Below are 20,682 nucleotides of genomic sequence, written 5' to 3'. Positions count from 1 at the left end.
GGTAGATGGGAAAGAGAAAAACCAGCTAAACAGCTGCCTTGCAACACAGCTGCACTCTAGACTCCAGTGTCTGGAAGCCACTTCCTCCTGGGAAGTACATGCTCAGGCTTTGGGTCTCACTGATCTAGAAGGTGTTGAGTCAATGGCCAGCTCACAGAAAATCCATCAGTCCTGTATGTGAGAACTTAAGCCGGTAAACGAAAGCACCATCCATCCCTTCCCCAGGGCTCGTGTGCAGGCTCCATGGGGATTTCTGCTCTCTTGCTGTCATTTAAGCTTAGTTTCAGAACCCAGTATTCAAGTAGAAAGCAGAAGTAAACATCCAGCCCCCTGCAGGATGGTGCTGAGTGTGCCCTTATGTGAGGATGATGTGAAGCTATCGTGGTCCTTTCTGAGTGACTCTTACAGAACGCTAACTCGCAAGACCACTGACTCTCCACCTTTTGTCAGGTCGATGACATCCTTGGAGAAGGCAGTGACGACAGTGACAGTGAGAAGAAGAAGCCAGAAGACCCAGACACTGAACAGGAGCGAGCGCCGAAGCCCAGGAAGCCCAGGGCCCCAGGGGTCCGGAGAGAGCAGCCTCCAGGGTTGTCCTCGTCTGGAGAGAGGAGCACCACCGGCGTGCGTGGGCCCAGGTGACGGTGGGCAGGGACCCCAGGAGGGGGGAGTCCCAGGCCCGCACACTGCCTGTCATTTTCACAGCAGTGGGAAGAAAGCAAAGAACCCTACTTGGCCTGTTTTGGTGACTGTGACCCTTCAGACCATCATAGGCGCTGGTTCTGATTACATATGGTTCTGCTCTCTCCTGAGAGGTCTGACTGTCACACCTCAGGTCATTCTGGTAAAGGGTGGCAGCTGGGGTGGGGGACTGGCCTGAGGTGCGCCATTGGCCTTGCTCCAGGCGCCGATCATGGAGCGTGTGCAGCATCTGCCTGTACAGTGGATCTTACCAGTGGGTGTGCAGTTGGCCCTGGTAGCACTTTAGAGACCCAACCTGGGGAAGCTACCCTGTCCTCCCTTCTCCTGTATGTAAGTACAAACACGGATGAGGTACTGCCGTGGGAACTCTTCCGAAACGTCAGGTCACCATGATGCTGAGTTCCCAGCTCGGTGGTGGGTGTCCTGTCACTAGTGGGCAGTCAGGTGGCAGAGCAGGACTCCTGCAGCGCCATCTGCTGCTGTCAGAATGGAAGTGTTGGGCAGTGTGCCATCGTTTACCCTCCTCTTCAGGATTGGTCAGTGCTTTTTCAGTTGACAGACTTCCCTCACCTCTACTGTGTGCTCTTCGCTTACCATTGGTTTTCGTCTTGAGGAAACTCAGCTTTTGTGCAGAGTTACAGAGCTTGGTTTCCTGGCCTCAGGGTCTTCAGTCACACACGTTTCTGTCGGATACTTTAGGTCTTGACTTTCTAACATACATCTTAGTAGAGATTCACCTATTGAAGTAAAACAAGTAAGAGACCCAATGGTTCTGTCACAGTTGAGCAAATAGCATTCCCCGCTAGTTTGAAATTAGTCTCTGGATATATGGTGGGCTTTCTGTTTTCATCTGTGATCCCTGTGTACTGTTATTAAATAGTGGCATAGGGCATTATAGCCTCAACAAGCTGATTTGCCTTTAAATTTTTGTTTTACCAAATTGATGTGAATTTATTTAAAATCCCAAAAGCACAAAAAGGCATAGAATAAAAGATAACTAATTCAAGTGTTCCGCCCCCAGCCCTGCCCTGCCCTCCCCTCCTCTGCCCTGCCTTGCCCTGCCCACCTTTCTGCAGCCTTTCTTGCATTGTCCCTGTTAAAGAGAAAGCCCCTGCTTTCCACACTTAACTCTTTCCTTGCCTCAGTCTTGCCTGTGTGATCCTTTCAAGTTTAGATTATAGAATGATGCAGCATTTTCTGTGACTTCAATCATTCCACTGAGTCTAGAAGGCCACATGGTTGTATTTTCTTCATAATCATCTTTGGTCTTTTCTTGATTTGATAATTATCTCATCTTTTATTTGCCTAGTGTTTGTACCTGGCTGCCTGTGCAGAGGGTAGCTGAGTACAGAGTTACATATCATCTTGGTCCTCTCATATTTCACAGTGGTGGACAAGATGCAGAGCTCAGGAGTAGTGTGTAAGGGCCCTTTTAGAACAAACAACAAAAATAACATGGCTCAGTGCCAGTGTCTACATACAACCTTATGGCATTCCTGTGGCCTCAGTGTTATGGCAATCTTATTGCATCCGTGTAGCCTTAATGGCAATAAAGTAGCATCCATTGGAAATGTTTGTTATCATATTAGGGGGACAGAGGAACTTAAAGTATATATAAGACAAAGCCGCACTGCACTCAGCACTCAGCTTTGGAAGTGAGTCCACTGAGCCCACATGAATACAGCTGCTTCCTGGCAAAGGAAACTGCTGTCCTGTGTCCCTGTGCAGGAATCCCATTACAGTTGAGTCCTTTGACTTCCTTGTCCTATCCCTTCCCTTTAGGATTTGGAGTCTTGTCTTATTGTCCCTTGTGTGGTCAGAGCTCACAGCTCAGAGTGAGGTGTGGGCTGTACCACGTCACAACTGTGCTCTTTTTCTTAAAACCTTGGACAGCTCATCTGAGAACAAACACTTGAGCTCAGCAGTCTGGCAGAGCCTTGGTTTACAAAGAAATGCAAACCAGATACATCCCAAGGGTCTCATGCAGAACTCGGTTTCTGGTGCCCTCTTCCGCCCACTGTATGATGGGGAGTTGCTCAGCCTCCTGCATCCACCTGAAAAACCTGAATGAGAATGGTGACAGCATGGGCCTGTTCTCATCTAGCCTGGCCCTTTGACTCTTCTTTAGTGAGATGCAAGTTAGAACGGATATGTCTGGTTTTAGGTCCTATACATCAGCAGCAAATGGAGATGGTGTCGTCGCTTATAGTAGGATGGCCCTTACCCATAGTTAGGATGGCTCAGGACAGAGGTCTCACAGCTTAACAGGAACTGGGGTTTTCATTATGCCGTTAGGAAGGGTACTTTCCAGGTGCATTGAAATGCTGCAGAATCGTGTTAAATTAAAAAGATCTGTAACTTCTATACAGGGTCATGACAAACTTGTCTTTCCACATGAGTTACGTGTTTTGGTAGATGTGTTTTCAGCTCTGGGGAGACACTAGGGTCTATAGGGAAGATTGGAACTGGTCTGGGGGGATCGTGGAGTGGGGCTCTTAGGATTAGATTCCATGCCCCCCAAGAGCCTGAATGTAAGGTGGGTTTCATGGCGCTAACTTGGTCCCTGTTGCAGTGTCAGTCAAAAAGAAGACTGTGGAAGTGTCTCCATGGGCCTGCTGGGGTGTCACACTGACTGCCTGTCCTCACTGTACCTGCCACTTCTGGGTAAAGAGATCGCGTCCTGGCTGTGTCTTTGGTCTCTTATGTGCAGAACGAAAATTCAGGAAGCTGCTAAAATCTCAGCCTTGGGGGAGAGTGTGGGGGTCTCTGCTCTTGGGCTGAAAGAGGCCACTGGATATGTCCAGTGGGGTGGGCAAGGTTCTGGTCTCTGCTTTGTTCCTTGCTCGTCAAGGAACATTACTCTCCCCGTTATATCTGTTCTGCATCCCCATTTTAGCATTACTCAGTGGGAAAGCAAGCTGATCTCCAGCACAGAAGCTGTGCCATGGCCAGGGTGAGTCCTGTAAGCAAAAACCACCTGACTTAGCCAGGAGAGCCTGGGTGTAGCTTACCTGGGTGCAGAATGGTGGAGCACTCAAGATGATGTAGCCTGCTATATGGCCCACAGATTTCTAGGTAACAGCCTGTCTGTTCTCTAGCTCCTCAGGGAAGAAGTCATGTCAGTCATTGTTATTTCGTTTTGACTAATTATTTTGGAACTTCAGAGCAGAAGAACACAGAGCCCACAGGCTGAAGGAGGAGAGCCTTATTAGCAAACACACACACAGTTCTCACCCCTAAGACCCATGTCATCCACAGCAGTTCTTGCAGGGAGAGCTGCAGGTTCCCATGGCCTTTCATATCATCGTGTGTGAGGTGTCTCTGGTAGCTGTCACAGCCAACAGAGCCAGCACGCCTCTGTTGGAAACTGGATAGGAAGGTGACATTCCGGGTGGGCCCAGCTTCCATCAACTGTGCTCTTAGACTTGAAGAACTCACATCTCTGCCAAGTGTCTTAGTAATTCTATTCCTATGTGTGAAGAAGCATTGCAACTGGGGTGCAGACTTGGTTCGTCATGTGGGGCTCTGCTTGGCAGCACATCTTGTCAGGTTCACACGGCCAAGCTGTTCAGAATCTTAGCACCACTTGAACTTGAAAATGACTAACAGAAGGAAGGAGGCTGTATTTTGTACTTACCCACCAAGAAGTGATTCATTCTCCTCTCGTAGCAGCACACAGCATTCTCTGTACCTATCCCTTAGGCAAGAGATCCAGCCCAAGCTTGAAAAGTGTCTGCCACCCAGGCAGAGGACACAGGTGTAGCATGACTTCTTAGGCTTGGACCTTCATAGCAACCTTCCCTTTCAACCAGAGCTTTTTGCAGGGAGGGGGAATATGGATCACGGCCAACAGCTGTCAGCTTTGAAAGACGGCATGACCTTAGTCTGCTCCTAGAGTTACTGGACAAGTGGCGGCAACGGTAGTTAATAGCAAAGCCCGCAGCAGTTTTGCTGAGACCTGTAACTCTTGGGTGACAGAACGCCTGATGAGGTGTGTCTGTCCTTCCCTGACTGCGATGGCACTAGAACCTGTTCTTTATTGATCTCCATGTTGCTTCTGCCCCATTGGTACTCCACACATACTAGCTTGGAGGACCCTCTAAGATGCCAGCCTGAGAATATGCTAGATGGACACAAAGCCCCAGTGCAGGCTCTGCTGTGTATTTAGCACTGGCCTAGGTATGGGGACATAGAGGGAACAAGGAAAATAGCACTGCTTTATAAAGGAATAGTACCCTGATACAGCTTCCCTATCCTGGCCCCAGGTTCTTTCTGTTCTGTTGGATCTTCTCATGCCGAGTGCGTGGTTAGCAGGGATGGCCAGGGCAGCTTGCCCAAGCCGGCCCCATCCCTTCTTCCCTGGAGGCTTACGTTAGTCGTAGCCCTCACATCTAGGGACCTCACTAAGTAGAGCAGCAGAGATGACCACAGAAATTAGGTTTGGCATGATAATTAACTTTAAAAGGGAGAAAAAAAATATTCTGGGGAGAAAAATGGCTAAAAACTTCTGAAATTTGATGACATTGATATTTATGACCCAAAAGTTCAACACACTCCATGTAAGATAAGAAATCACACCAGACACAGTACAGTAAAACCGTGAATGGAAGATGGGGAGAAAATTTAAAAGGCAGCAAGAGAAACCTGTTGTGTTTCCACAAGCTCTCCAGTGAAGCGAACCTGCTTTCAGGTGGGAAACAGGACAGAAGGTCATCCAGGTGCTCACAGAGCCCTCACCTGCTGAGACTCCTGTACCAGCAAAACTGTGCCTCACAAGTGGAGTAGACTCCTTCCAAGGAGCCCTGATGCTTTCAACTGAATGTGTAATACTTGAACAGCATTGTGAACCCCACAAGCAGTAGGGAGTGTTGGGTAGCCGTGGAAAAGAGTGCTCTGTGTATCTCCTCCTCCTCCTGATTGACGTACACCATGATGCAGAGTGTACTGCTGGGCCTGTGACATACTGAAGTGCAGTGTTGCCAGCAGCATTGTAGAGGAGGTAGGCAGAAAGAGGCAGTTAGGAGCTCACAGTTGTAGCCTCAGATAGGATGCCGACTTACCCATGCCAGCCCTTGACATAGAGGCTGTGGTCCAGAAGGAAGCTCAGGATTTGTGGGCAGCTGGTAATCTATGGAAAGGTCTAGCCTGAATCAGTCTATCTAAGGCTAGCGGGGAGAAGAGCAAGAACAGCTCAGAAATGCTCCTAGCTGAAACTTCAATCACCTGGGTCTGTGTGTGAGCTTGCAGTTTTCAAAAGCTGTCAGGATAAGTGTGAAAAAGACATGAGCTGTGGGACCACATTGTATGTCCCAGCTGCCTGTTCAGATCTGGACGCTAGAATGGACCTCTCAAAGTGTGTGTATATGTGTAAGCAGAGGCACAAACAACGTTTGTTCTCTGTGTAGTTTTATCTGTGTGCAAAGTCATACACTTTAGTATGTGCAAAGCCACACACACACAGATCTTTTGAGAAGTGTTTATCCATGCTTGTGCACCTTACCCGTCCATATTCAGTGAAGACAGTGGAATAAAGCAGGGTTGCCCCATATAATGCTGGTCTTTTCCTTCCTTTCTACCAAACAAACCACACAGTTGTAATCAACATTGAGCTGTTGGCTCTTCCTAGATTGGATGCTGGTGTAAAACAGCACTGTGTTTATTAAAACAGTTCTGCATCTTTTTGAATAATAAACCCTAGGCAGTGTTCCATGCATGCTGTGACAACAGTGAGTTCAGAAAGCTGAAATATTGGGGGGGAAATTTACATCTATTATTCATATTTATATTCTTCTACCACATTGAATTAGATATGCTTTTTTAAGCTTTCAGATTTTCCCAAATTAAATCTGCTAATATTTCTCTGTGGAGTTGTGCAGCTGGTTATAAGAACAAAATATAAATAGTGCATGTTACACTAAGAGGCAGGGAAACGTATCCGTTGTGGCACTCATCACTATGGCCCACAGCTCTCTGTTTCTAATTTCAAGGTAATTTTTAATTACCTAGATTTATTCATGGTGTATTTTAAACTGTATTGCTATAGACATTGTTTTAGCCAGGAGCAGACTCTGTGCATCGTTTTCTATAAAGCTCTGCCAGGGTCTCTTACAGGCTGAGGCCATAAAGGGCTGGGCTAGTCTGGTTGTCTGCAGTAGGACGTGTCTCTTCTCATATGGACCTGCTAGCCATCTGTCCCCTCCTGCCATGGACCTGCTCTCTTGTCTTTCTCTTTTCCTGTGGTCTTCCTGCCCCATCGGTCTGCTCTCCCGTGGTCTTACCATCTCTGCAGAGGACATGTACTCTGCTTCTTGTTCCCTTGTAGTTGGCACAAGTTCATATCCATGACACATCTCCTGGATATGTGCGTTTCAGTAAGAGTCACTTATTTCTAAGGTGATGAGCACATGCAGTCCCTCTGCTCTGTCACACCCGTGAGTCAGACACTGCCCTGTTTAAAGACTGTGAGACTCAGCTCCTTGAGATTCAAACAGATAAAACAGCACCCAACTAGCAATGAAGTGGTAACTGCTGTCTGTAGTTTGGTGGGGCCAGCAGGATGGGTAGCATAGCTTAGGAAGCCCCTCAGCTCAGAGGCTGTGTGGAAAGATTCTATCGGTCTAAGTATCCTGGAAATATGAAACCTGTTGTGGAATTCAGCTCTAATGGTGTTTATACCCATTTGGCTTTCTATCCAAAATGGTATTCTACCTTTATCTTTCCTTTTTCTTATGTTATACACATAACTTTAAGTACTGGTTTAAATTTTTAAAAAATTAAAAAGCCAAATTGACCTTCAAAGGATTTCTTGAAGACCAGAAAAAGATGGTATTGATACTTCGCCTATTGTTTTCAAACAGTCAAAGCTAGGTGTGGCAATACGTGTCCATAATTCCAAGTCATCCTTGGTTTTCTGAATGCACCTGCTATCAAGGCACTACTGGGTCTGTCAGGCTAAGAGTCGCCACATTGGGGTCACTTGTTCTGGGTGCTCTGCAGGCCACCACTTGAGTGCTTGTCTACCATTGAGGCATGCTCACGGCTTGGCTTTGAAAGGATGCTGTGAGGACCAGTTCTTGTGCCTTTTACTGCCTTCCTCTGACCTTTTTTCCACCTGCTCTTTCCGGGTTCTACTGCTCCCCTCATAGTTCCTCAGGAACCTCCCACACCCAGCAGCAAACCTGGGCATCACTGATAGTCCAGAGCAGGCCCCTGTGCCGCTCAGATGTCAGTTTTACACCAGTGATGTAATCAGATGTTTCCATATGCTCCCGAATGCAGCCAGCTTTCCTAGAGCAGAGCTACATGGGTGCCATGTCTGCCCAGAATGTCCTCCTGCCTAACCGTTGGGCACTCATTTGTGCTACACCATAGCAAATGAGCCCACTTGGAGCCCAGTCCTCAAGGTGGGGAAGCTGGCTATGGTATTCATCCATTGGCCACTCAACCACAGTTTGGGGCTGTCCCTGTCCTTGGGCTCACTCTGTTTGAAGATGCTATTGGAGAAAGAAGCATAAGTGGAATTTTTGAGGGTGGGAGACTTATTTAAAGCCCGTTGAACATGGCTAGCAAGCACTAGTTAAAAATGCATTTCAGAATCTGGTGCAGGTTGTCCCAACTTCTGCCAGTTGTGAACCTCAGGACCCAAGTATCTGTTTGAGTGACCCCCCTCCTTGGCTTGTTTTTGTGATCAGAGCATGCACACATGCACAGGAGATGCATCAGCCTGTGCATGTACATCTGGAGGTCAGCACTGGGCGTCTTCCTCTGCCACTACATCTTATTCTTAGGCACAGTCTCTATGGAGACTTGCCATTTCAGCTAGGCTAGCCAGCAAGCATGACCCCAGGATCCACTCTTGTGCACCCCCACCCACCCCGAGCTGGGATTATAGATGTGCACCTTCATGTCCAGCTTTTACAGGAGTGCCAGGGATCCAAACTCAGATCTTCCCTGGACTTTACCCACAGAGCCATCTCCTCTCCCGCTTCGGCCTCCTTGGCTTTCTGGCAGTCATGTTCATCCTGGACCAACATTCTCAAGTGGATGCTTTGTTCCTGACACGTGATGTCCTGCAGGTGGGGCAAAGCAGACATGGACCCAAGCAGATGTGTGTTTCAGTGTCGGTGTGCTGTTGCACCCGTTTCCTAAAGAGCCTGAGTTCATGCAGCTTCCACAACTCAAGGCACCAAGTTCCTGTACCCAGCTGTGGGAGGGCAGTCCAGCTGGGGAGTGAGGTGTTCTTAATTTCTCAGCCCTCTGTGTTTTCTGTCCGCCTGAGTTTGGGTGGTTTTGTTCACTGCAGGAGTATTTCTCTTGTAGGTTATTTGTTGTCCTGCCACTTTTAGAGCATTTCATACATCACATCACATACATGGCCAAGTGTGCGCCATCTGTCTTGCAAATCCAGTGTTTGCAACTTTGTGATCTGTTTGGCTAAACAAATACTCGCTTTCCTGTAGCCAAATACACTTTTGGGGAGGTTTCTTCTTTTACTTCAAAATTCAAAAGCTTTCTTTAAATCATGGGTCTTTATATTCCCTCAGGCAGTTCTTAAATTTTCTTTCCCACAAATGGTACGTTAGCAGTGAGCTGTGCAACTGCAAAAGAAAGAAATCTCAGCCCATACCTTACACCCAACACAGAAATTAACTCAGAATAGATCCAGACCTAAATAGAACTGAAGCTTTCCGGAGAAGGTCTTTGTTACCGTGTGTTACACCGTGAGCTTCTAGCAGCAATATAGAACATACTGGCTATAAATCAAAAGGTCACTTTTGTTTGTTAAAGAAACTCAAGAAAATAAGAAGATAGCAACAGATGGAGTGATGCATAGGTGCCCACCTAAAGAGACTCCCCTGGACCTGAGCAATGAAGGACACCCTAATAATAGCAGAGATACGCTGTGGCCATAGTCACTGGGAGTTCAGCAGAACCACTGTGAGACTTGATACACACTGGTTCAAATGGTCAAGACCGGAAACAAAGCTGTGGTGTTTCCATAAGGGTGAAAAGGGTCTGTTTGTCAGCAGAACATGGTTAGGCCACAGTAGAGAGTGATTTGGTGGGTTTTTATAGGGAGCTTCAGGCAGCTTTCCTTGCCTTGCCTGTGGAGAGTTTGAGGTGTAACCTGGCAGCCATACATGCCTGAGAGCATGCTGTGTGAGCCTGAAGGCTTGAGGCTGGGAGTAGTGCTCTGTGTTCTTGAGCTGTGCCCCATGTACGAGTTCCCTTGTTTCCAAAGGCCCTGCCCCACCCTGCCAAAGTGTCCTGCCCACGTGGCCAGCTCCTCTACTACTCAGCCAGCGTGTACTCCATGTACATGGGCTGTCAGGAGCATGGGACCAGACTACTACTCAGTGTTCGTCATGATTTCTACCAAGACTCCTGTGTGGTCCAGACCCCATTACACTATCCTCCTGGAGAAATCTACTTTTACTACTTCTGTAGTTCCTCTTCATTTTAATTGTCTTTTACAAACACTTATTTCTGCAAAATAATGTGTTTCTGTATGTGGAGCTCTGCAAAATACAAGTTTTTCTGGAGAAAAAGGACCCAGGCCGAGGGTCTGGATCTGCCTTTTTCATTGGTTTTAAGATCAACCCTTCATTTTTGTATATTAAAAAAAAAAAATCTGTTTTTGTGGAAGAGTTCTGCTTGAATGATATATGGATTTTGAATTTAGGCTGAAAACATACATAGCTTTTGATGCAAAAATCTCACAGTGCAGGGCCCCGGCATAGATTAAAAAAAATCACATTCCTGTCCTCCTCAAGGGGTGCAGGGTAGGGCTGAGGACCTTAGAGGAGCCAAGACTCTCATGTAGGTTTACAGTGCACTGAACTGTTGTGGTTGTAACAGTGATGCTACCAGCCTCCTGGAATGGGCACTCCTTCACTTGGATACAGTCAAGGAGTATCTTGTCTAATGCTTCCATCCCATCACCTTGTTACATTGTATCTGCCTCACTTGAGAACCACAAAGCTTTCCTAATGTTAGCATCAGTAATTTGAAGTCATTATGCTGCAATCTAGTATGTGTTAGTTTCCACTGTATAGTGTGTGTGTGCGTGTGTGCATGCATAAGCCAAAGAAACTTATGTTCTGTGGCCATGATTACAATGTGTTTGTTGTCCCAGGATTGGAGCTGTTAGATCAGTTAGGGTACAAGGTCACACAGAGAGAAACTTGAGAGATCAGGGTCATTAGAGGCTGCGGGCTAAGGAAAGGAGCATGCTGACCAATGTGGTGCCACTCTGGCTCTGGTCTGCAGATTCCTGGGCAACAGGATCTGGTGATTAGAAGCATGCAATAGCGTTTGCTGTTTGTACAAAGTGCTAGTGATTGCTTTAGTTCATGTAGGAGAGTGACTGCCTGAGGAAATGGGTTTTCAGACAAGTCCCGAGTGCTGCACGGAGTTACCTGAAGAGACTGCATTTTTTCAGAACTTAGCCTTGAGTGGTGGTTCTAAAAGAATCCCCTTCTGAGTTGTCATTTAGCTGTTCCTCTGTGGATCTTGTCTTGTCTTTATGCCAGTGTCTGGAACTTTGAATAGCAAAGGAAAGGAGTATATGCATGTCATAAGCTCCACACCCCAACACACACACACACACACACACACACACACACACACACACACACACACACACGACAGCTAAGGCAGTTCACAAGTGACTCTTTGTAGAATGTGTCGTGGCACCCATAGTAACACCTCTTGTCACTGTGTGGTGTTCATTCCTGTTGTCCGCGCTCGGAAGTGACATGTTCTTTCCACGTAGAATCTGGGAGCCATCCCTGCATGCCTTACTGGGTTAGAACCAGCTCTGGTGAGGTTGAGAGTTCATGGGTGTGTTTTTGAGTACCTGCACATCACCCACCTCTTACTCTCCTGTTACAGATCCATCACCTACACCTACAGAATTCCTCCTTGGCATGTACCTCAGGATTGGGATGTTCTCCACCAGTCCACACAGCCCTCTGCCACTCCCTTCCTCTCCAAGGGCAGCCAAGTGTGCAGTGTGCCCGAATAACATGTCTTCCTGAGACAGTGACCACAGGGTTGTTTCTTGCACCAAGGTGACCTAGGGGCTGCATGCTTGCTCACTGCCAGTTCTCACAATGTCTTGCCTCTCTTCTCTCTTCAGAGGCCACAAGAGAAAACTGAATGAAGAGGACGCTGCCAGCGAATCCAGTGGGGAATCCAGCAACGATGAGGAGGAGGGCAGCAGTTCGGAAGCCGATGAGATGGCTGCTGCTCTGGAGGCGGAGCTGAATGACCTCATGTGACGTGGACCTGCCACCAGACCAGCCCCTGGCCTGGCTCCTTTTTCTCCAGAAAAACTTAGATTTTGCGGAGCTCCACATACAGAAACACATTATTTTGCAGAAATAAGTGTTTGTAAGAAGTTTTACTATAGGAAAGTCTACTTTTTTAAGCGACAAAGTGTTACGAGGAGTTGGTGTGCTATGCCAAAGAGCTCAGCAGGGCCTCTCGTGGCGAGAGTGGACATGTGATGTCTAGTCATGTAGTAGGGGCCTTGGGGGCTTCCCTTTGAATACAACAGCATATTTAGTGTGAGGACTGGGGACCCAGGAAGACTTAGAACAATGTAGCGAAAACCTGGCGTCTTGGGCTTTTTTCACAGCTGATGCGATCAGAATTTTGAAGGATTTTTAAGTGAAACAGCAATGTACATATATGTGTACAGGACACCAAGACTCACAGGCAGGCCTGGGATCCTCAGCCACCCTTCAGGCCCTCAGCGGACCTGCAGATGACCTGGTTCCTGATGCGGGTCCTATCTGTAGCCTGGGCTGCCTGGGCCATAGCCTGCCAGTATGGGCAGTGTGACGAGAGGTGGCCTATGCTGCCCTGAGAGAGCTAATGTAAAGTTTTTGTATATTTCATACTCCACCCACCAGATTCTTCTTCCATTTAATAAAGTCCTTTTTGTAAGTTCTCTGTGCGTGACAGCAGCGCGAGCGGCCCTCTTGGGATTCCCTCAGCCAGGCTCGAGCTCAGCAGCCAGGTGACCAAGCCTGAGCCTGTTCCCTGTCAGAGCCTGTAGAACAACAAACAGCACACTAATGGAGACGTGACCTCCTGGGGCTAGACAATAGAGCTTCCTGTCACCCACCCGTTGCTGCCCCCAACTCCTCCTGTTATTTGGGGAATTTTTTAGGAAGATTTTACCAAAACGTGAAGAATGTGGAGGCATAATTTCCAGCATGAGATGGACACCTGGGGAATCAGGCAGCTCTGTTCAGGTGCTCGGGGCCTGCAGCTAGAGAGAGGGATGAGTCGCGTCTACTGTACTTTACTGCATTGTTGCCAGAGCCAGTCAGTCTGCCACACGGGTATCCTCAGGAGAAGGGGGGAGGCATAGAGTGGCCTCTCTCTTCAAAGGTATCTGAACAAAAGGACTTACTCTCTTCTTGTTCTGCTACACTGTGGGTAGTGCGGGAAGAAGTTGAGGTGCGTGTTGGGTCCGTGAGGTCACTGCCAGTGCTCCGGACCTGTCGTTCAGACAGTGAATTCTGTCTCTCACCTGCTCTTTTCTCACCTTCCGCAAGAACGAAGTGAGCAAATAGCAAAGGTGAACAAGATGAGACTCCGTTAACGTGGGATGGACAGTCCCAACAAGAAACCGCTCACCACACAGGCTTGACAACTGGAACGGGCAGTGAGAGGTTCGCAGTCTCGTGCAGGATGCTGGCTAGCTAGCTGAGAGCTCACCAACGTACAGTAGGAGGCGTGAGTTCCAGACTGCAGCCAGAGCATCGAGTCTTAGAGAATGGAGCCGCGAGAAACGGAGCCAGTTCTCTGCCTAAAGCAAGAACCTCGGGGGTGGTGCAAACCCGAGCATTCTTCCCTCTCCCCTTACTCCAGGCACATTGTTGGCCTGTCCAGAGCCTGTGCCTCCTGTTATACAGACTCTTGTGCACTGATTGGCTGGCTGTGTATACGCAAATAAGTATCAAACGAAGACCAGTCCAGGGAGCTTTCCCACCTGGTGGTGGTAAGAAGGCAGGTACTTGATGGTTGAAAGGGCACAGCAGGACAGTCCATTTCAAGTTGCCCTAATTTTTAACTTGAGGCCATCCAGAAGTCGGGTCTTTGCTTGCGTGTTGTCAAACAGCCTGTTCATGGCTAGAACCGGGGCCTGAGGTTTTGTTGGTTTCCCAGTGGGTTTTTTCATGCAAGCTGGAGCTCCTTCTATCCCTATGCCAGGACCTAGGGGCAGCCAGGATGAGTTTGTTCATAAAGACACCAATGCCTTCTGTCCCTCTCCTAGTTAACCACTACATTGGCAGTGAAGTTCCAGACCAAGATTGCATCGCCCGTGCTCAGCTACACCTCAGGAGCACACTCCACACTCCACACTCCAGTGGGCTCAGCTTCATGTACCGACTTGATTTTTCAGAGAAGTTACAGATGGAGCTCCAGGTACTGCTGCATCTACGTGTGCAGATGCTCAGAGGTCATCAGGAACTGGAGCTCCCTCTGTGGTTCACCTTTCCACTCTGCTGGGCTAAGGGGTCATACCCTGAATGATGTGGACAAGGAACGAGGTCATGGAGAGACTGCTGTGGACCCCGAAGTGAATGTTGAGCAGGCAAACACCCAAAAACCAGGCCTCATGAGTGTCACTGAGTACATTCATTTACTCCAGCGGCAGTAAACAGAATCCCTGTCTTCCAGTCAGCGCTTCCTGTGAAACGGTAAAGGGGGAAGCCTTGCTGGCGGAGCTGCACTGGGATGGAATTGCAGACATCATTAACATCATCTCGGAGTATGCCAAACCAGCTCTCCGCCTGGCTTTCTGATCAGTGATGACCAGCATTGGCGTCTCCTCACAGTATCCTTCTGTCTGGTGCTCATCTGAGCTGCCACCATTCAGCTCCTGTCCCCAGACCATGTTCCTGACTGTCAGTCACTGATGTTTATGTTGCTATTAACCATGTATTTCATCCCATTCCCTGTGTGGCCCAGATGAACAGAAGCCTTTCTAACATGGCCCCAACCTCTCCTTCCCCCAAAAGCTGAGCAGGAAGGCTGCTGTGGGGGTGGTCAGTCCTCATCTGCAACTGAGGAGTACAGACTCGCTGCAGATGCTGGCCAGGACAGTGCACCTGTACCCAAGGCCTTGCTGTCCTGTTGGAGATGGGGCTTAGCCCCAGAGCACCCCAGAGCACCCCAGAGATGCTTAAGATGAACTTTGTTCCCCCACCTCAGTTCTGGCTGCCTTTGCACATCAATGCCAGGGCTGGAGCAAGCAGAAAAGTGGGTGTTGAAGACCCTACCACAAGGTTTTTAAAGATTCCATACTGACTCCCACCCGTCACAACTAGCCATGTCCTCTGGTAGGCCCTTGACTGTCCACTAGAGACCTGTCTTGAGCTAGCTGCACATCTGAGGGCAAAAGTCAATGAAAGCCTGTGCCAAACCCAGGTCCTCCAGACGGATCTTATCTAAACAGTCAAGAAAACACGTTTAATAGTTGTGCATCTGTTTGAAATAAGGTCTCAGTAAAGCTTAACGGCTTGCATTTGCTTCTTGAGGTTTGTTTTGTCTCTTTTAAATAGAGACAGGGTCTCTGTATCCTTGGCTATTCTAGAATTCACTATGTAAGCCAGGCTGGCCTCTAACACTCAGAGATCCACCTGCCTCAGCCCCCCACCCCCCAAGTGCTAGAATTAAAGACATGCACCACTGTGCCAAGCTGACATCCTTTTTATGATCCAGAGCTTGACGAGAGGGGTTGGGTGAGGTGCACTCAGGAAGTTGAGTCAGGAGGGCTACTGTGAATTTAGGATCAGCCTGGGCTACATGAGACCCTATCAACAAACAAACCAAGAGAACTCATCAAAGCCCAAAAGAAATCTTTATATAAATAGGCAATAGACTGACTTACCTTCCAATATTTGAAAATCTGTAACAACTAGAATTGGACGGGTTTCCCTTGTTTTCTTTTTTCCCAAACTGTCCTACTGTATAGTACAGATTTAGCTTCGGCTCATGATCAGGTTACAAGTGTTGGAATTACAACTGTGTGCTGCCATGCTCATCTGACTTTCTGGTCTTTTTTGGAGAAACAGAATGTTGGCGTTTTGAGTGTATTTTATATCCAGAGGTGGTTATTATAAATTTTCAAAGTGTCCATAAAGCACTGACCTCTGAGCACATTTGCTTTATGTTGCAAATGCAGATCTAGCCACAAGGCCTCCCCAACCTTCATGGCTTCTGAGTCCTTCAAGGCTACATAGCTTATTCTTTTTGTCTCTCTGGGTGAAACGCTGTTGATTTAGGCATCCCCTACCAAAGGACATTTTGGTTGTAAGTGTGCACAGTGAGTAATAGAGCTGTGGGTAAATACTCGAGTGTGGGGTGGCTGGATACTACTGTACGAGTGTTTAGGTTTGTAAGGATAAGACAAAGCTGTTGCTGCATTGTGACCTGCCAGCTTGGCCTGGGCGTCCTGCCGCAGCACATAGCACCATTTCTACTGTGCCTTTTTCTGTGTTTCGAACACAGTCATTTATCATTGGTTAGCTGGTTTTCAAGGGCTCTTATTTGGTGCTGGGAAATACCTGATTTTCTCATGGATGTGGTATCTGTGTCCCAGGAGTGGCTTGGAGATCTTCCCAGCCCAGTCGTCAGTCTCTTGCACTTTCACATGGCTTCATGGTGACCTTTCCACTTTAATATCCGGCTGACCAGGCTCATGGGCAGGAGCTAGGTCTGTGCAGTTACGGAGACCTTCCCCACGGATATGAAATGCATCGCACTGCATGCAAATGACATGAACTTGTCTTCTTGTGGTTTTGTTATGTTTGCTTGTTTGTATTTCTGTACTGGCACTCAAACCCAGGGCTTTGTGTGTGCTAGGCAAGTGCTCTGCCCCTAACCTACTCCCCCACAGTACTTGCTTCTCAACTATCTGTGTGTAAGTGGACTTAAAAATTCTCATCAATCACACCGTTACACTTTAAAACTCAGTGCATTCAAAATCATAGTGGGAGGGTTTGAAGCATAATTTCCTCCAGTAGACTCTCAGGTCTCAGAGTGGTTTTCTTTTTTTGTTTGTTTTTTGTTTCTCGTTTTTTTTTGAGACAGGGTTTCTCTGTGTAGCTTTGTGACTTTCCTGGAACTCACTTGGTAACCCAGGCTGGCCTCGAAACTAACAGAGATCCGCCTGGCTCTGCCTCTCGAGTGCTGGGATTAAAGGCGTGCACCACCACCGCCCGGCCTCAGAGTGGTTTTCTTAAAAAGAAACACACACACACACAATTGCTCACCTTTAGGGGATGCTATTGTAATGGTTTACTCTTCATTGTCAGTTTGGCTGTCTCAATACCCCCCCCCCAAAAAAAGAAAGTTGTTGTTTTAAATATTGAAATATCAATGGATAAAATGTCTGGGTCTTCATTAAAATACATGGCTCAGGAGTGGTGTCTAAGATCTGCCATTCTGAAAGTTGGGTCATGAGCCAGCCCAAATTCTACCTATTTTTGTGTTTGAAATGATCTGTAGTAAGAGCATAATAGTCATGAATTCTTAAATACACAAAATTATGCAAGATCTTTTGTAATCAAGATGACTTAGTTGCTCTGTGGCAACCCAGGTCTTCCTTTAAAGTCATTGGAACTGCATTGAGTAAGTACTGGAAGCACATCATGCCCCTTTCAGGTGGATTTCTAGAAAGATAAAGATCCACAGACAGGCTTCTGAGCCTTTTGTCAATGCTCAGCACAGATGAGGGTGGCTCAGCAGTTGCCTGGACTGTAGGAGTCACAGTTATTTGCATACTGAGAAGACTCTCCGGTAGGTCTTTTAATCCACAACTGCCTGGTTCTTGGGACAGGAATTCCGCTTCATCTGAGAGGATGGTCTGGTCTTTTCTTCTGAGCCCTTGTGGACTAGACGATGACTGATCTTCTCAAAGACAGTAAGTACTGGTCAGGCTCCACTGTAGCACAAATGCCATTACTACAAAAGTTCATGTGCCAAATCGTCTAGAACATTTTTAGAATTGTTTTTATAATTTTTTTTCAGGATTTCTTTGGATATAATGTCTTTGTGCTGATTTTTGTTTGAGAACGAGCCTGCATACATGAATCCTTTTAGCATAAATTGCCTTTGGTTTTGCTTCCGTTTGGGTTTTCCTGGGCCTTCTGGGAGAAGTGTGGTCCCCACTGTCTGTCACTTCTCACATTTCATCTCCTTGGCATCTGCATCTGTGCCCAGAGCCCGGGAGGATGTCCCAGGACATTCTCCTCACCCTTCACAGGAATGCCGTGAGTGCTCCTGGCAGGCAGCTCAGCTGTGGGGCTCGACCAGGCCCTCCCTTAGCCTGAGTCCTCCGCCCTTGTCTTCATGATGTGCATGCAGCTTCATGCTTCTCTGCGTCCTGCATAGAAGGTGCAACTCTTCTGAAATGGTCCTCAGGTTATTGACTTTCCAAAACATAATCTGTTTTTCTTTTTGCCTAGTTTTAAAACCTTGGGAAGAGAGGTGTACTCAGCTTCCAAATGAAGTGCTTTGGGGCCCAGAGATGTCTTCGTCGTAGAGAACTTGCCTGACATGCAAAAGGCCCCATATTTGATCGTCAACACACACACACACACACACACACACACACACACACACACACGTCATAAAGAGTCACAACCCTAGCTGTAGTCTCTGAGGCAGCTCCTTGCACGGCCCTAAGCACTCTGTCAGCCTCTCAGCTCTGACAGGATGGCCTATTCCTGTCCTAGGGTTTTTACATGTGCCTTGTGCTTCGCTCCTTGGGCTTGACAACTCACACCTGACAGTATCCACCAAGTGTTGCCAAATAGTCCTTTACACTGCGTGAAGACGGGCACTGTGGTTGGTCTAGTAAAGAGCTGAGTGGCCAGGAGCGAGGCAGGAAGCAGTTAGGTGGGACTTCTGGGAACCGAGAGGGAAAAAGGCAGGGTTTGACCATTGCAGCGCCTCCTCCCAGCGCAGACCCGGTTTCTGGTACCTGTTCAGTTCCTGTTGCTTGTCTGGTATGGTTCAGGTACCCCACAGCTTTCTTAGTTCACTTCCCACCTCACGCTGGGGCTCTGAGTTCCTTCTCTGCCTTCTGTCACAAACCGAGGTTACACTTGGTAGATGCAATTGTCCATCCAGTGTGAGAGCCAGAGAAGCAAGAGCCTGAGGTAAGTGGGTCTCTCAGACCTTGCCACGCACTGACATTGGTACCCCAACTTCATTCCTTTGTGTTGTAGTTAGAGAGTGGGCATGTGAAGTATGAGTGCTCTTTAAACTATAAATGGAACTGGGTAGTTGTTGAAGGAAAACTCACCCAGATTGTATGTAAAACTGCCTTCCCGGGTAACACTTTTGTACCAGAAAAATCTGACTAACTTAAAATGCTATTGGCTGTAAGTTCGGCAAGGTGCAGGATAGAGTTATCAGTTCATGAAAGCAGGTTGTAGCAGGCATGGTGGCACACATCTGTAATCCCAGCACTCAGGAGGCTGAGGCTGAAGGGCATATTTGAGGCCCGGCTGGACTGTGTGATGAATCCAAGAGCAACCTGGGTGACAAAGCAAGACCCACTACGAACAATGTCTTCAACAAACAGTCCTGGGAAAGTTGGATTGCACATGGAAAACAGTAAAGACCCCTTTCTCCCTCTCAATGGAACAAAGGCCTGAAGCAGCAAAACCATTGGAGAGGACAGAGATGTAAACCTTCACTGGATCAATCAAAGGTTTCTCACGTGTGTACTGGATCAATCAAAGGTTTCTCCACGTGTGTACTGGATCAATCAAAGGTTTCTCACGTGTGTACTGGATCAAAGATTTTTCACGTGTGGTAACTAGAGCACAAGCAGCTAAAGGAGTGGGTAGGTGGGACCTCACCAAAACTACAAGATTGTGTACAAAATATACTATCAAGAAATTAAAATGCAGTCTATGGAAGAGAAAAATGCTAATTATATCTCTGATAAGACTCTAGATAGCCAGGCAGTATGTGTGTGTGTGTGTGTGTGTGTGTGTGTGTGTGTGTGTGTGTGTGTGTGTAGCTAATGGACAGATATTAAACAAGGCTCAATACCATGAATACAAGGAGGTTTCAGGCCTGGAGAGATTGCTCAGTGATTAGGGCTGCTTGCTACAAAGTCCTGAGAACAGGTTTGACTCCCACTTAATAAGCCAGGCATCCCACAGACCCCTGCATCAGAGGGGTCTGACGCCATTCCTGGGCTCTATATGCACACAAGTGCATGCACACACATATACACACACAGAGTAAGCTAAAATCACAGCCCCAAGAGTTGACAAATAGGGTACATGAAATCTAAAAGCTGTTCAGCCGGTGACAACCAGCAGAAAGAAAAATGCCCACAGACTGGGAGGAAATCTTTGCCACCTTTGGCAGGACTAGTATCATCTACAGTATATGAAGAACTCAATGAAACAATCCAATAAACGAGCAGATAAAGTAAATAGATAGCTCTCAAAAGATGGAGTACAGACAGACAATAAATATATGGAAAAAATGTTGAGTACCTTAAGCATCTGGATTAATGCAAATGAAAACAAGAGGTCCCACATCACCCTAATCAGAATGGCTAATGATAAGAGAACGAATATGGGCTGGGACTGTGTCTCAGTGGTTGTTTGCCCAAGGAAAAACAAATCTGAAAAGCATGTTGAGAAAAGGAAACAAGAATCCATTGCTGGAGAGAATATAAAGGGGTGTGGCAACTATGGCAATCACCGTGGAGGTCCCTCGAAACCCTTGCATAGAACTATCCTAGGCTCCACCTCTCCCAGAGCTGGCTGCTGTATACCCGAAGGAATCAACCAAACTGCAAGAGATACTCACACCCCCATGCTCAGTACAGCACTAGTCACAACACCAGAGCAGTGAAGTCACCCTCGCTATCCATCGGCAGATGCACAGGCCCAGCATGCATGACGGCCCTAGATTCAAGAGAGAGAA

At 47.5% G+C, this 20,682-nt stretch overlaps 1 protein-coding gene across 2 annotated transcripts in view; it reads left to right on the top strand.

The window, feature by feature from the left end:
• Ctdp1 (CTD phosphatase subunit 1) overlaps positions 1-12,654 on the top strand; it is a 63,481-nt gene extending 50,827 nt beyond the window's left edge. The window contains exons 12-13 of one of the 2 annotated variants that reach the window (XM_036204870.1): positions 451-638; positions 11,843-12,654. In XM_036204870.1, coding sequence (XP_036060763.1) covers positions 451-638; positions 11,843-11,984 — 330 coding nt within the window. In that variant the 3' untranslated portion in view covers positions 11,985-12,654. The remainder of the gene's footprint in view (positions 1-450; positions 639-11,842) is intronic. The other variant, XM_036204871.1, reaches the window with a different exon arrangement.
• The last annotated feature ends 8,028 nt before the right edge of the window (positions 12,655-20,682 follow it).

This window comes from Onychomys torridus, chromosome 13 (genome assembly GCF_903995425.1).
Source record: "Onychomys torridus chromosome 13, mOncTor1.1, whole genome shotgun sequence".
Classification (NCBI taxonomy): Eukaryota; Metazoa; Chordata; class Mammalia; order Rodentia; family Cricetidae; genus Onychomys; species Onychomys torridus.
The sequence above is the reverse complement of the archived record's forward strand: the minus strand, read 5'-3'. Positions and strand labels throughout refer to the sequence as shown.